Source organism: Zingiber officinale, chromosome 2B (assembly GCF_018446385.1).
Source record: "Zingiber officinale cultivar Zhangliang chromosome 2B, Zo_v1.1, whole genome shotgun sequence".
NCBI classification, from domain to species: Eukaryota; Viridiplantae; Streptophyta; class Magnoliopsida; order Zingiberales; family Zingiberaceae; genus Zingiber; species Zingiber officinale.
This window is the reverse complement of record NC_055989.1, coordinates 144,434,011-144,450,945: the sequence shown is the minus strand read 5'-3', so window position 1 is coordinate 144,450,945 and position 16,935 is coordinate 144,434,011. Positions and strand designations below refer to the sequence as shown.

Here is a 16,935-nt window from a genome sequence, read left to right as displayed (position 1 = left end):
CGTTTTTCAAAGCGTTTCTATAAAAGGACAGATTATAAAGTACTTTTGACATCTTTCTTTAAATGAGCGCATAAATCTATGTGATTTAACAAGTTGAAAACTTTTAAAATACGATTTACCTGTAGGATATTCGCTATCCTTTATAGCACAAACTTCCAAAAGAGTAAGATATGGGAAGAACATGAGACCCGCGTTAGGCTGACCAACCGTCACTGAGGGAGACCGTTGACTCGGCCCTATGGGTTGTCACCGATGACCTGATCTTCACTTGGCCTCTTATTTGGCCATAAAGGAACATCATGTTTGATCGACTCACATCCCCGGTCGACTGTGGGCGCTAGTCAAGTTACTCAATACTTAGTGATGAGGAGGGCTACCTATCCTAGGTTGAGACACAAAGTTCGACCGAGCGGGACTCCCTGTTGGACACCTACATCTGACTCGACAATGTGACCAGTTTGGGCACACCTCTATTATTGTTGGTGTCTTTAACTCCTTTTTAACTTTGATTACTATATCAATCGGTCTTTCTTATTTTAACCTGTTTTTAGGTTCACCTTGATAGTCGTGTGTATATATATATATATATATATATATATATATATATATATATATATATTATTTTTAAAAATATATTACTAAGTTTGTTAGGAGGCTAAACATTGAAAAGAAAACTTGTATTAACAAAGGAAATCCCACCAAAATTATATTCTCTAAATTAATTAATATTCCATTCTCTTTTTTACCTCTAAACTAATCCACTAATACAACGCCGCCGCACTGCTCGATCGCCGGTGAAATGAAAATAACCCCCGTCGGATTCTACTGGCACCGCTGCTCCCTTCCCCGGCTGCAGCCGCCGCTTCTTGGAAGTGCGGGTTGTCCTGCACTATCTTCTGCACTTCCCCGTACAGCCGCCGGTCAGTCGCAGCCACCGATCCCACCGAGAACGACCGCCGCATGGGCCCGGAGGGCGGGAGCGGGCGCCGTGCGCCGAGGCTCCGGTAGCGCCGGAGCTGCCTCAGCCGCTCGACTTCCCGTTCATCATCTTTCACGTCGATCACCACGTCGTCGGAGCGATTCCTCTGATCAAATCCACTGCTCCGGACGAAAGCAGGGAGCCTGTCGACGGGGACAGGGGCGCCGGCGCCCGCCGGCGTGATGGTGGCTCGGCAGAGCGGGCAGTTGGCGTTGGAACGAAGCCACGTGTCGATGCAGTCCACGTGGAAGACGTGGAAGCAATCCGGCAGCAACCGGATGGTCTCCTCCTCTCGGAACTCGCCGAGGCAGACCGCGCAGTCGCCGACGCCACCGCCGGCGCCGCTTTCCTTGCGGTACTGGAAGGTGGGGATTCGGCGTATTTCCGACGGCGCCAGGCCGCGGGCCCCCATCGACAACATCAAGAAGTTGTCGCGGAGGCGGCGCCGCGAGCCGCCGAGGGCGTCGGGCCTCCGCCGGCAGAAGCAGCACGGGGCGGCGACGAAGTAGTAGGCGAGGAGGAGGACGGCGGCGGCTAGGATGCCGAGGATGGATAAGGTCAGCACGGGGAAGTTACCGGACGACGTAGGGGGTGGCGGGGGTGGCGGTGACGGCGGAAAATACGGGAGCGGGAACTGGAACGGGAACGGGATGAGTGGTGAAAGATTCGTCGGCTGCCGAAATTCGTTCCGTGACATGATACAGGAAAAGGCGAAAACAGACGAAGAGGAGGAAGAGAGAGAGAGAGAGAGAGGAATCACTGGAAGAGCAAAAGGTTTAGCGCCATGATTAAAGAGACGAAACAAGGCAAACGCTGATGAAGAGGAAGGAGAAGGCGACGAGCACGACCACGTCTACCGGTCGGAACTTTTGTTGAACCGGAGGTTTGCTATGACTTAATCATCCCTCTAGCTATATTTCTCAATTTGATATAATCCGATCGAACAGAAGATATTTATCTTGATTTTACCGATATTCGAATCCTAAATTTCATGATGACAATATCTCATGTGATAACCGTTAGACCATTCCAAAGGGGCAACTATTAGATTCTATTGATCATTCCTCTAGTAATTGTTGTTCGCGACTAAATCAGGTGGATTTCACCTTCGATGTTCTAATCCATCGATCATCCCTCGAGTCGCATCTCTAGTGTTTCAATTCGCTGTTCATTTATTAGATTCGACCGATCATTCCTCAAGTTGCATTTCAGAATTCAATTAGATCAGTTGGAGTTCACGTTCGACATTTCCTTCAAGTCGCAGCTCTCTCGGTTCAATTGGATCGGATCGAGTCCAGCTGACTGAGAACGTGATAAAGGAGAGGCTTGTGGTTCATGTTGTTATAGGTTTCACTTTCCGGTGGATTAGGATTGGGCAATTTAATGAGGTTTAAGGATATGGGTTATTTTGGCAATAACAAAATTTAGATTTTTTTTTCCTAAATTAGGTATTCAATTTTTATAATACCCAAATCACATACCATGTTTTTTGAAATATCCCTCTTTCTTTCTAGGTCTATTAAAATATCAAATTTTTAAATTTTCAAATAGTATGAAATACATTGATTTTAATTTGGAACGATTCAAATCTCTAAATCCATCGATGAAACACTTATTAAAGAAAGAATAGGTAATACCGAAACCTATGGGGTTCAGTAAAATATCATTAAAAAAAAAGTAAAACCAATTCAGTGTGTGTGCATAAAAAGTTACGTTGTAAATAAGTCGAACCAAGCCGAGTTTTAAGATGTTCAAACTTGTTTGATAAAATAATCGAGCTGAACCAAGCTTTTGAAATGAGTATTCAAGCTTAGCTTGGTTTATTTTTTATGAACTTGAGCTTGTTTGAAGCTTGACTTGAATTTGGTTCATTTAGATGTTATCAAGCTCTCAATTCAAGCTTGACTTGAGCTTGATTCGAGCTTGGTTCATTTAAATATCATCAAACTCTCAATTTAAACATGTTTGATTGTTTGAAACTTTTAATTATTTGATTGATTATTGAGTTTGATAATTTAAATTTATTTATTTATTTTATTATTCATTTAACATATTTAAAAGAATTTTATTAATAAATATGATTTGTGAATATTATTCATGAACGTTGTTCACGAACGTTAACGAACTAAACACATATGTGTTCAAGTTTGTTTGTTTAGCTTAACAAGTTGATCAAGCTTATTTGTTTAATCAATTTTATGTATATTGAACGAACATAAATAAATTTTTACCAAACCAAATACCAAACTTGTTCACGAATGCTTGGTTCATTTACAGCCCTAATAAAAAGTACTTGTTCAGTGTTTTCATCTCTAAATTTATTCCAATTGAAAGAACAAAGGGCATTAGTCAAGTCCATGAAGTGGACTTTGTGTTTAGGGTCATGTCGACCAATTCGTGTTTCTTTGTCTTATTTTCTATTTGTGTTCAATTCCTCCAATCGATACTCAAGTGTCCACATGAGAAGAAAAAACTAATGTAAAAAGTCTTCATGTCCAAAAGCACGCGATATCTTGATGGTCCACTACGCAATCACAACAAAAAAACGAATGACCAAACACTAACCAGAGGTTGATGGCGATCCTCTATGCAACCACACCAAAATTAAAAGGGGTTTTTTTGGGTGAATTCATTGACCGAACGACCCGAGGTGAAGTCCAACCACTTCGCAAGGCAGAAACCCTAACCTGTGGCCAGTTCTAACAAGATCTTAAAACTGAAGATATAATCTTCCCGAATTAGTCAAAACCCAAAATCATCTAATACAGAAGATGAAGTTAACAGTTCAGTATGATACAGCAAACTGCAGTGTTGCTAATTAATCAACAAGATTCAAATCTTCTCGTCGATGTCGTTTACGAGAACAGATGAACTCGGAGTTTTCGTTGGTTGTGGAATTTCCCCTAGTTATCACACAATGGCATCATTAGTGAAATAGAAAAGTTTTACCAGATCACTCTTCATTTTCGATCATCTTTCGAATGTCATCTACGGCCATCCATGCTTTATATCCAGCTATGACCTCGTTCTGAAGTTTAGAGTCCTTCCACAACTGTACAGATCGAAATTATCAAACAGAAAAAAAATTAAAAATTGCATGCGACTTCAACAAAGAAAGGTTGCTACTTATACCTGTATTGTCGGCATTTTCTGCTCGAGTTCCACGATTTGCAACAAAAAGGGAAACCATTAGGAAAATTAATCGATTACACTACATTGATTGAGTAGTGGAGGAGCAAAAACAATCTCTTTTCCGTGCAAAATGAATGTTTATGTATCTCTAGTTGAAGAGATGATAAAAAAAACTAGCTAAAACATGATTGAAAGCATAATGATCTCATAGGTGGAACATATCGAGAAATGACGTCAAGTTTCTACTGTCATTCTGATAAATGCATCTCATAAGATGTCTGTGATAGCTTTTTGAACCATTGGAATAATAATTCATATGGTCATTTATTGGATCAAATAAAAGCATAGACTGGGTTTCATATCTTGTCCTATTTCGGTTGAGACAGGTAAAAATATCATTCCACTTGTTGGCCAACACACAAAACTCCTTCGAGACTCAAGGTGGAAGAGCAAGCTTTCAGGCCTTCCATGAGCTGCAACAAGAAGCAAGGGCCACTTCTACCCTTCCGCAACAGCAATAGGGTTTCACGATGAGCTTTTAGAATGAAGTGACTCACAAGATATAGAGCTCAGCAATGAGTTTCAGGCCTCCTTGACCCACAATTAGATGCAGACGCTTCTTTCAAACTTCTACAAGCTGCAACAGGGTGAAAGGGCTAAGCTTCCGTGGCTAGATGGCTCACAAGGAGAAAACGAGGATTTGTCTCAACTGCGTCAATGTTTAATGAGGTAAGCCATCACCTAGTCCTGCTCCTGCTCCTCTTCCTTTTCTTCTTCTTTATCTATTAGAGTTTGACATGAGACTGATCTAGATTTTGCAAAGCAACACCTTCCTCTTCCTAATGGGTGTCATTGGCATCATGTGTCGGCATAGGTGAAACAACACCATAGTATATCGTTTTTGGCCAGGGACCAAACCCCAGCTCCAAATGATATTTCAAACCTTAGATGGAAAGCAGAGAGACTTACAAATTCAACCCATTTGTCTTGGTACAGATGGAAGTTTGAATTCCTCATGTAACAATGACATCAACAATATCATCTAGATAGGAGGCATGTTCCCGGGGCCATGGTGCCGCGGTAGGACATCCAGGTTGTCACCTAGGTACCTGCGGTTCGAACCTGGGCTATTACAAATTCAACCCATTTGTCTTGGTACAGAAGGAAGTTTGAATTTCTCATGTAACAATGACATGAACAATATCATCTGGATAGGAGGCATGTTCCATCATCTGATGTATTATCGTTTTCACAATTTTGTTGCTAATGATGATGGTCTCACAACTTTTAGGAACAAACAATACGAGTCCTAAAATAGTCATTCCGCGAGATTTCATGGACAGATATGTTTCTAACAAATCTGTTAGCAATCTGTCCTCCCAACCACTTGGCATTAAGTTAGTTATGGCGGATTACAAACTGTTCAGCACTTTGAATTAATTATGATTAAACTTTTGCAAGCAAACAAAAGTGAGGTGAACAAAGTCACAAACATCAGATCAGACAATTGATAACCATATTTAAAGCAAATAATATCAGAAAGAAGATGGGACAGGACAATGGAGGTACAAGGCCTTACAGTAACTCCAGCACGATTTACAAGCCTTTGAGGAACTGTGTTGACATCAATGCTATAGAACCTTATGCTGCATCTCAAAACAACATAAAAATTTACTTAAAGAACATAAAAATTCTGTGAATTAGTCTAAAATTACAAAGGTGAATCTATTACAAGAAAAATCAATTCCTGACCTTGGGTAATAATCAGCTGCCAGTCTTTCCAATTTGGGTTTCAAGTATATACATTTTCTGCACCAGCTTGCCAACCTTAATACAAAGATAGGTCAAAATTCTAAAATATCACTAATATGATTAGGTGCCATGTGGAGGTTGTTCCTACAGAATAACTTCATCTGAGAAGTTCAACAGGTGAGGATGTTTCTTAGACGCATTTTCTTACATATGGAAAGGAACTTGTTCATTATTTGCATTAAATCAAATGCAACATTCAGATCAGTTGATACGTAGGTAATTTTAATCTATCAGATTTAAACATGCACAATTCAATGAAAATACAGTGATACAAACCCTATTACAAAGGCGCAATAGGATGACCATTCAATAAATAATTAGTCATTTTTTTTTTAATTTCTATTAGAATATTTCTTGTAGACAAGCACCTCCCTTGATTTTGCCTATATCGACAAACCAGTGGCTAATTGGTTCAATCACTCAAATTAGATGGCACATTGATCCAACCTTTGTTGGGTTGTTAGGAGTGGCACAAAGAACATAGTTATCAGTCATAGCCGCCATGGGCTCTTGACTTGCTTACCCAAAGTTAGTGCACTAAAGTTCTACACAAACCACCATCATTAACTTCATTTTTAAAACCATCTGTCTCAATTCCCACAACAATATTTTCCAACCCAAGCAAGGCAGTTCAAACAACCCTCTACTTGGAATCAGAGCTCAGTCAAATCGCCTAACAAGCACATCATCAAACAAAGTATCTACATTAATGGGAAAAGGCACTGCAATCATCACAACAAGGTTGAAGTCATCCCATCTAGTGACCTTGTCCTCATTCATGACCACCTACAGATCTATACCAGTGTGCCATGTCATAGCCTTCCCAACTATGTCACCTTGACTCAATCACCTTCAACAGCCACTCCTCCACTTGATGAAGACTCGAGCACATTCTCCTAGCCTTACCTGACTTGAGAAGTCTCAAGCGATCTGCAAGAGCCAGTTTTATGCAAGCTAGCACAAAAATTCAACATGAGAGGAATAGGAGAATAGGGGAAATGGGAGAATTTTGACAAGGTTTAAGAGAAATTTACTGAGAAACTCAGTTCATATCTGTTCAAATTGTTTTTAAGGACAACAAAATGATATGATCCAGCTTTGGAACGGGTCAATATGATGACCCATTGAACAATGAATTAGTAGTTTGTTCTATTTTCTCTGTTAGAAAAAGTTTAATTCCTCCAACAAGTTACCTCTCTTGGTCTTTTGTTGTGACACAATCTAATATATATTAGTCATGTGGCTTTTGGAACCTGCTTTGTAGTATCGTAAGAATGATCATGTGTGTGTATATATATATATATATATATATATATGCATGAACACTAGTGAGCTCATTTCGTTAATATTTACGAATAAATCTCTTCATTTATTGGTCCTATATTTTAAGTAAGTTATAAAGACAATCTTGTCACAGTGAAATCTTGAGCTCACTTTTTAATAACTAAGATTTACCACATTTGTTGCTCAATAAGATAATCAAACAAGTTCGAACACAATCAAGCTCGACTCAGCTTGTTACAACACTACTACTCTCCACTAGCATATCACCCATATCGTTCTTTCCTTATTCAGTTGTTCTCCCTTACTATGGGATTGAAGCCCTAACATATTTGAACAAACATCAATATGCACCTTAGAACCCAAGTGGTGAAAGGGGAAAAATGATACAAGAACCAAAATTTCAACCTCTAAAATACTACATAGTTGTTGGCTTCTGAGCTGGTTGTTTAGTTCTTAATGAAATAGACAAGGTAAATATTTATTGGAAACATGTCAAACTCATTTATCATCCAATTTGGGATCAACATTTCGGTCAATCAACTATAGAAGCCTTTAGTCAAGTAGGTGCCAATTTTTCCCATTCTTTCAGCTCTGAATGCCATTAATTAGGAGAACACTGAAACTGAACTCAGAAGCTCTTTAGGATCTGTTACCATACCATATTCTAACAGAACACTATGAATAATGGAATCGAAGAACAGATTGCCTGTGATCCACTTGTGCTATCTAATCTTTGGGTGAAATGTGAGCATAGAATGCCAACTAACTACCAACAATTTTTCCCCTTGGCTGAAACAATAACCCTAGTTTGACCAGCAGCTTAACTACCGTCACCAAAGAATCAAATCAAACTAGGGTGTTCTTCACAGAAAAGCCGAGCAGACATTAAACATACCAACTCACAAGTTGGGATCAAGATGAGGAAGCATTGAAAGGAAAAGTAGCGAACCATAGAATAATGACCCGAAGCTCGAGTCGATGTACTTCAGCGATGACCCGATTGAACTGCTCCTCGTTGGCGATAGGCTCTAGTGGGACGGAGGTAGGCGACTCATTCTCTTCCCTCGAGGGCACGACCTCCTCCTCACTCCACGAGGCAGTGCCTCTGGTGACGCCAGCAGAAACGGCCCCGCTGTGCGGCCTGATCGAGGAAGTCGAGAAGGAGGGGCTTTTGCGGTCAAGGCGGAGAAGGAGAAGAGGAGACCTCCGTACGTGGTGGTGGTCCGGCCGAGAAGGAGGGCAGTGGAGACGGCGAGAGGCGGTGCCGGGGACGAGGACGGCGGAGATTTCCATGGAAAAAACAGCGGACGAATTTGGCCATTTTATCCTCTGTTGACAGATATTTACATCGTGGCCCCAAAGTTTAAATATTTACCATATAAATGCTGTAAATATATTTTGTTATATTTACGAAAATATCTAAAAATAGGGGTGCAGTCGTACTATTTTAAAACTATTGGATCTTTTGCAAAAGTGGGTTTTCTTCTCCTCTCCACTCTCGTGCCGTGACTTCTTCCTCCCACTTTTTAAACCTCTCCAACCCTAACTCTCTCCTTCAATCCCATATTTTCTCACACTCACACCGTCGTCGCCGTCACCGTTGCTACTCCTCACGTCGCCACCGTCGTCCCTCCTCACTGTAGACGCCGCTGCCTCCGCTTTCTTCACAGCTGCCACGAGCCCAAAGACGAGAGCATCGCATCGTCTTCCTCGGGCCAAAATCGACTCCGTTTCCTGGAGTTGGACTATTTGTGATGACTCGCATTGGTCGGGTTTTCCGGATCGTCTCCGCTAGCCCTGACCCTGCTCTCCTCTTCTTCTCTTCGCGTTACTCTTCCTCCTCACCTCGAGCAACCGCGCGTCTTCTCCGTGTCGGCGACGTGCTCAGGGAGTCTAGGCGGTTCTCTGAGTCGGATGTGGCACGCTTCTCCGAAATCAGTGGCGACCACAACCCCATCCACCTGGACGACGGCTTCGCACGAGATATCGGCTGCTTCGACCGCGGCCGCGTCGTCCATGGAATGCTCGTCGCTTCGCTATTCTCTTCCATCATCGCTTCGCATGTCGTACGTCCTTCGACTCTTTTCTTCGTATTCTCCGTCTTATTCTATTTTGAAGGATGTTTCTAGTCCTTGGTTTTCCTTCGAACATTTGTAGAACATGTAATACATGACGACAAGATTTGTCTGAAATATTAAGGATAAATCTCATCGATAAATAATGGTTCTTTTCTTGGAAATTTTATCGAACATATGAAGGGGACGAATGACTGAACGATCTGCAGTGAAATTACTTGATGAAAACCCTTAAATGTGTGAGCATTATTAACTATAAAGAGGCAAATTTAGGATATATAGCAGCACAAAAAAAAAAAAAAAAAATGTCATAGCCACTGAATCAGTTGGATTCCAATGATCAACATATTATCATTAGGATTCCAGCTACCCTTTGGAACAACCTTACTCCTAGTGGTGAGAAAAGGCTGTGTGAGAGAGGGACACTTTGTGACAGAGTGGAGAAAACCATAAGGTGGATTGCTTGATGATCATAAGGAAAAACTGAAAGTGAGATAAGAAGGAACTCAATCTTTCACCTTCTATACTAAATCCATCTATCCAAATCCATTCCAGTGGCAACACTCATCATTTAGAGGACAAATCCCCCCTAGTCCACATCTGGGATCATCAACGACAAGCATTATATTGGATTATGGAGGCAAAGAGATCTTTTTGCCCATTTGACTACTTTTTCTTTCATTGTCATACATATTTGGGAGGAAGCAAAATTTGTCCAAATCCTTTTGCATAATCATCCGTGGAGTCCATTCTATCTATAATCCATTACATAGTTATTAAAGGCGCTCGCCTCGCTACGCCTAGGCGTAGCTAGGCGAGCCTCTTGCGCTTGGTCGCCTTAAGTGCGCGTGTGATTTTTCTCTCCTCATCGAAGATGCACATCAGGCCATTTTTCTTTTTTAAAGCCCAGCTCATACCTTTAGTTATCCTCTGAATTAATTATGTAGCATCCATGCGACATTTATTTCTCTACTTGTGAATGAAAATAGAGTGTTTTTGAACATGCAAGTATAAATATTTAAGGAAATATTAAATACATTTTTTATAAAATTAAAATTAAAATAATTTTTATTTTGTTTGAAGAAGAAACAGATTGAATCAAAAAAGACTAAATGATTTAGTTTTTATTAAGTATAATTGGACTTTGAGGCGTCAATATGAAATGCGAGACATTCTTGATCCTATTTCTTTGAATGTGATAGACGATAGTAGTGAATGGTTGATGGGGGATTGAATGATAACACTAATGAAGAAAATGATTTAGTATTTGATTATGACAATTTGATTGGGAGTGAAGTTGCACGAGTTTTTGGAGTTGGTGAAAATGTTTTTGGATCTCGAGTTTCATCTTCTTCAAAAGGACAACTACATCAAAATGAACTAAGAGAAGATCTTCTAAAGTCAACGTATTGATGAAGAGGAGGTAGAAATTGGTTTTGAGGAAACTAATGAAGATTTAGCTATACAAATCTGAAATATTTGTTGATGATGATTACGATATGATTGAGAAAGATGATGAAAATTTAAATATTTGTTTTTTTTTTAATTTGAATTATGTGTATAACATATTTATTTGCTAGTGAATTTTATATTTATATTATTGTTTAATATTTTATGGACTATAGTGTTGTTAGTGAAATAATTTAGCAGAAATTCCCTATATATGTTTGAATTATAAAAAAGTTATACCCAGAGTGTCTTAGTTCGGTAACACATGCGCCTCACCTTGTGTCGTGCGCCTCAGACCCCATAACACCTATATGCTTTTGGACGCCTCACACATTAAATAACTATGATTCGTTTGAGTGGTTCCATGGAATGGGAATCTATCCTCCCAAGTAATCATAAGTCCAAACCATGACAATTTTTACTTCATCAGGAATTTCTATCCAATTAATGTTCTGCCACATAGTTATAAAATTTCAATACAGATAAGTGTTTTTTTACATTATTAATAATCTTGGTAGTGCAGGCCTATTTATTAGCTCTTTACTCTTTTCATCAGAAAATAGGATAACTTAGCTAGCTTTAGCAAAACCACAATCTCCTCCTTTCAACTACTATAAGATCTATTAGCACAATTTAGGACTACAAATTTTTTATTCCTCAAATTGTGATACTCTTTCGTATCTTGATGCTGAAAATCATGTTATATATATGTGTATATATATTGCTTGGGTTTTATTGTCTAGCATTGAGCTCAATAGAGGGATAAAATTTGTAAAGCCAACCTCATATAGATGAAAGTTAATGCATAATAACCATGCTGGACAAATATTTAGCAAGAAAAATATGAGGACCGTCAAGTCTAATGAGTGATGACAAGGCTGAATGAATGATCCTTGATCTTGTAATCTCAAGTTGTGGCGATGCTAGGTAATTAAAGAGGGTAAGAAAGACTCTCTACTATTTTTCTCTCCTCATGTGAATCTCTAAGAATCAAGATAGGATTTATGAAAGCTAGATTAATTAAGTTTCCAAAGCCACTTTGGTTTGATCATGTTCATGTTTTAATAGTGTATTCCAACATTGGAGAGTAAAAATTCACTTGTGCCCACAATAGACTTTCCTTGAGAAGTAGAAATTAAACATATTTTTAGATTATAGAGCATCAACCTAACTTGCCACCCACCTAAATTTGGAAGTGCCTCTAAGATAGGTCTAGAATTTGATTGTAAAACTAAAGATTATATAAATGCCAAATATTTAGGTGTCAATGAAACATAAAATAAATAACAAAGTACATGAGACTTGGTTAGCAACAATAAAATAAGATAAAAATTTATTCAAGTTTAGATGATGATATAGTAGGGGATAGAGCCCAATGACATAGAAGGATCCATATAGCTGACCCCATCTAGTGGGATTAGATTTGGTTGTTGTTGTTGTGGTGTGACATAAGATAAATAATAAGAAAATGGATGTGCAATAGAACACTTTGAATTATCTTTGCAAAAATAAAGGGAGGGTCTAAATCGCATCTAGGATGAGGTTTGTAATCAGAGGGTCGTATAGTGTCAAGGAAAACGAAGTATGGGAGCATGTGCCTTTAGCTATAAACTTGTAGAGAGGGTTTGTTAAGGGTGTATGCTCTAGTGGTGGGAGGTATAAGAATGGTTAATAAATAAGAACAAGATCACCTTTTGCATAAGATCTTATGATCTTTAAACTATTGCAAATTTTTCTTCAATTTTCTTTCATGTTTTAAAGAAATTTTGTTCTTTCATAGGAAAACATGTTATTTAAGAATAGTCATCTAGAGAATACTTAAATGCATGAATTGAAGTTGATTCAAACCTTATGTACCTTACTTCATCTTTTCCACCGTTAGTCTTGAATTAAAACGAAAAGTGTCATTGAATGTTATGGAACAATTCAAGAATTTATTGAGGTTACTGATGGACAATAAAAGCAATGGAAGTTCAAGCAGATACTATATAAAGGCAATAAGTGAGAGAGAAACATCAATATTAAGGATAAAGATAACAAGTGAAAGAGAAACATTTTTGATACTCTTAACCCATTAGTGAGACTCATTGGCTATTGTGACATTGATAGATATGCTGGCGGTTAAGAGTGTAGAAAAAAGAGCTGGTACTAGAAATGTGTTTAGAGGCTCCTACATCTAGAATTTGAGGGAATGATCTATATATATGAAATAAGAAGATAATAGATGTACGTCTTTTGGGCTATAAGAGGTACCTTGGCCTGAGATGAAGCATTAAATAGCATAGAATTGAAAGAAGTGTAAATACTTCTTAGGAAGAACTACATTAGTGGAACCAAACTGGTTGTAGGTATGGGTTGATAGACCTCCTGAGACGTAGCATTTTACTAGACTATATGAATTGTATAAAGGATGGCTAGATGGGTACCATAGAGAGACTAGCAAGCATTCTTGAGATTGCCAAATTTATCATCTGGGGTCACTTAGGCTTGCATTGCCCACTAGATTGTTAGCCACAGTCTTTTGATAATCTCTTTCACTTCCATGTGAACCTCTAGATGGAAACTAGACCATTATAGTGGTGGATTGATCCACTGTTAGATTAGAAATGATGGGACTGAGTTAGAAGTTTGTGAGACCTGCATGTGCACGTGGGTGGAATAAAAGTGCATAAAATTTTACTCTTCATTGTCTTAAACTCAGGATGAGCATTGTGAAGGAACATGATGTTCAGGAGCTTATCAGCGCTATTGCATGACCCAACAATATGAATTGCTTTAGGAAATGACGCTAAAATCAACTGCAAAAGGTTAGGATTAGCCAATATGAGTATTGTCTTCCAATTATAAAACCAGACACCAAATTGATCAGGGATGTTGCCTTATATAGATCCTTAGTTTATGTGCAAGCCTTGTGACAAGAGAAGAAATAATAGAAAATGCTCATTGTGCAAACCTAGCATCAATCCACTCTCTTAGGTCTTGGACTTAAACATCTTGATAACTTGGGTGATGAGTAGTGAGGTGCTCTAGCTTTGACCGGTCACAAATTAAAACCATTACAACTCTTTAAGCATGGCTCTTCAAATTCAATTATTTGTGGTGATGATCATGGAGCTAGAAAGGATCAGGAGACTAGTGGTAGGAGACATCAAAAAGATAGTGAGGAATCCAACTTTTTGAATTGAATGGAGCTCTCGACTGCCGACAACCAACCTAAGTTCACAAGAGATAGGTATTCTACTACTGCTTAGAGGGTAACAAGCAGAAACCACCTCATGAATTACTGGTGGGATGCACATTGCCTTGCATATTACAGGCAAAAATCAATCCAAGTGCTAGAGGAAACCATTGCTTGAGAGATTGGAGGAAGAACACACTCTTCGGCTACTCAATGGTGTTGCCCATGATTAAAGAGAGTTTTTACAGTGCTAAGAAGAGAAGGGTGGGTTTTTATGTAACATTAAAGGAGGTGGCACTTGGAAACAACCTCTTACAAAGCAGGATAAAACTACGTACAATAGATCTTTCCTCGGGACTCCACATTGGTGGGACCTTCATGCACCGGCCTGCCCTTTTATTAAAGGAGGTTGCAATCAGAATAGGGAGTCACTAAGGAGGAGGAAAGAAAAGATCTGTGGGTTGCTTCTGTATTCATCACATTCAGTGGGATCACATGGTCTAAACGATCATGATTCAAATATTAAATGAAATTAATAATGATGATATGTAATGTAAGTAGTTATAGTACACCTCACTTAGTTTTGCACCTCAGGATGATGTGCAAATGAATCCATTAGTTTGTACATATTTTTCCTTTCTTGATCAACATTCTTACTCAAAGGAAGTTAATGAGGAATTGGATGTATATTTTATTGAATCCATGCCACTTGTTTCATAAAACCAATGCATGCTACACTGCTCCATGTGAAACAATGGCATTGTTGATGGAGACCAGCCCCACCGAGAACTTGGCAAAGCTCCAGCTCAGATGAATCCATACCACATGATACTCATCAGATGTAACACCTGGAGATTATAGGACTATGCGTCATCTTCGTGGGATGGAACCCTGACATCTTCAACTGTTGAGCCAAAGAGGAGGAGATCCCATGTCAGTGGCAGACTGTGATTGTTAAGCCATTATATAGCTTATGTAGGACAAATTTAGAAGTGTTGCTATTGGATCTCAAGATCAAAATAAAGGAGAGGTTAACTGGAGATTATCAGGGGAAAATCATATAAATACCACTAAATGATTGAACAAATGCACACTTACACCAAAATTTGATCAAGAGATTAAAACCCATAAAAGGTAAAAACCAAATTAATCAAATAAATAAAGAAAGAAATAGACCACAAAGACAAGCTAAAGCTCTACCATAAGATGAGGTTCTGAGACTCATGTGGGTTTGATCTAGTTCTCTAGCTGCCTAAGGATTCGACTGGTGATATCCATGTCGACAACAATTACTTTTTGAGAGGTGTCAGAGACTCTTTCAATGTTGAATATTTTAGGTTTATAATTATAAACATCAAAGGATAAAACATATGAAATAGCTAGGAGAAGAACACCAAAGCTAGCTCTAGAGAAAAAGTAATTCATGATCTTATGAATATTCTTTGGAATGATTTCTCTTTTATATAGAATAGATGTCTTTCTAAGGCACCTATGATAAAAACTGAAATTGATTTTTAGTTTGTGGTTTCCTAAATCAAAGAAGACCAATTTAAACTAGTTGTTTATTAACGGATTGTGCATGTGTGCCTTTGGTATTCTTGCCTTCCGTGACGCACCATGGTTTCATACTTTCATGTGCTCTCACATTTTTGTAAATGTACATGCAGCCAGGATCTGTATATGTTTCTCAGACTCTAAAATTTATTTCGCCAGTCTACATTGGTGATGAGGTTCTCGCTGAAGTGGAAGCAACATACTTGCGGGAACACAAGAAAAGATACATGTATGATGCAATCAATAATTCACTATATTCATTTCAAAATTTACTTTTGCCTTTTTTCTAATTGTTTTTGTAAGCGTACAGTGTGAAGTTTACTTCAAAATGTTCAACAAACGGTGGGGGTTCTCTTGTTATTGGTGGTGAAACGACAGCTATTTTACCTACACTGATATTACTGGACAGGAAGAATTTGGACTGACTGATAGGTAGATGATGATTTTCTTATCCATTTTTCTTTTTCACGTTTCTGACAAATTTTCTATAATGATAGGAAATTGAATGCTGCATAGGTCCTACAAATTCTTAAACGACTTGTCAAGCATCTGTAAGTGGGCATGCAAGCCTTATTAAGGCGCACGTCTCATCTGCAGGTATAAATTCTTGCAAAATCCTGGGATCAAATATACTCTGCATTAACCATTTTACAGCTTGTTCCAGCAAGAAGTTTGTTTCGTTTGTCTTTCACACGAATTTAGTGGATGCGGAACTTTACTGTATCCATAATTATTGTCAATTACTGATCGGACACGATCACCTGCAGGCAGGCAGGCAGGCTGCTAGCAGTAAGACAAATTAAATTTGATTATGCATTTATGTTAATGAAGTCGTGGCTGGTAGGTAACCTTAAAAAAAACGATGTTTGTACAGAAGCATTCAAACCAAGGACATGCATGAAACACGAACTGTTAACATTTGGAAAATATTTTCATCAGTTGATTTGCTCTAGTATGTATGTATCCTAAGTCATCAAAACCATTGGTACTTTTTATTTATTGATCCAGAATACGTGGGGAGCCGGAGCCGGAGCCGGAGCCGGAGCCGGAGCCGGAGTCACTGATCAGGATAAGACTCGCTTCGTAAGTTGAAACCAAGGAGACGACTTTGGTAAGAAAAGATAAGTTTGGGATAGGGATGCAAACGAATGGAATCAGGTGGAATAATATGAAAATATTAATATTTAAATTTGAGTTAAAAAAATATATATGATATTCATTTGAAATTTAAAAATGTAAAATAATTTTGACTCAAATATGATTTGAAATAAAATTTTGATTTGTTCAAATCTTAATTTAGCATATTTTTTTATTATAATTTGAAATAATTTGAATTTGAATTTAGTTACTTAAACTAAAATTATGAAAAAATAATTAGAATTTGATTCTAATTTGGTTTGTAAATATTTGAATGAAATATGATGGATTTGAATTCGGTTTAAAAAAAATTATCGAACATATTTGAGTTCGGT

The 16,935-nt window shown here is 38.4% G+C and overlaps 3 protein-coding genes across 6 annotated transcripts; 1 reads left to right on the top strand and 2 right to left on the bottom strand.

Annotated features, from left to right (window-relative positions):
* Positions 1-753: 753 nt before the first annotated feature.
* LOC122049630 (RING-H2 finger protein ATL16-like) lies at positions 754-1,791 on the bottom strand. Its single transcript, XM_042610993.1, has one exon. The coding sequence runs from the start codon at positions 1,674-1,676 to the stop codon at positions 762-764; it is 915 nt and encodes a 304-aa protein (XP_042466927.1). The 5' UTR covers positions 1,677-1,791; the 3' UTR covers positions 754-761.
* A 1,898-nt stretch (positions 1,792-3,689) lies between these two features.
* LOC122047599 (thioredoxin-like 3-2, chloroplastic) lies at positions 3,690-8,528 on the bottom strand. The gene is made up of 5 exons (XM_042608979.1): positions 8,157-8,528; positions 5,864-5,938; positions 5,691-5,757; positions 4,112-4,129; positions 3,690-4,031 (listed from the first exon to the last, which is right to left on the bottom strand). The coding sequence occupies exons 1-5, from the start codon at positions 8,498-8,500 to the stop codon at positions 3,933-3,935; spliced, it is 603 nt and encodes a 200-aa protein (XP_042464913.1). The 5' UTR covers positions 8,501-8,528; the 3' UTR covers positions 3,690-3,932.
* A 170-nt stretch (positions 8,529-8,698) lies between these two features.
* Positions 8,699-16,644, top strand: LOC122047597 ((R)-specific enoyl-CoA hydratase-like). Of its 4 annotated transcripts, none has more exons than XR_006130599.1 (5): positions 8,699-9,273; positions 15,577-15,692; positions 15,774-15,895; positions 15,961-16,060; positions 16,472-16,642. XR_006130599.1 is itself a non-coding variant. In XM_042608977.1 (4 exons), exons 1-3 carry the CDS (start codon positions 8,962-8,964, stop codon positions 15,886-15,888), a joined length of 543 nt encoding a protein of 180 aa, XP_042464911.1. In that variant the 5' UTR covers positions 8,699-8,961; the 3' UTR covers positions 15,889-15,895; positions 15,961-16,644. The 4 variants fall into 4 exon arrangements, 2 of the variants coding, with proteins under 2 accessions (XP_042464911.1, XP_042464912.1); XR_006130600.1 differs by lacking the exon at positions 16,472-16,642 and adding an exon at positions 16,231-16,464; XM_042608977.1 differs by having other exon boundaries at positions 15,961-16,644.
* Positions 16,645-16,935: the final 291 nt, after the last annotated feature.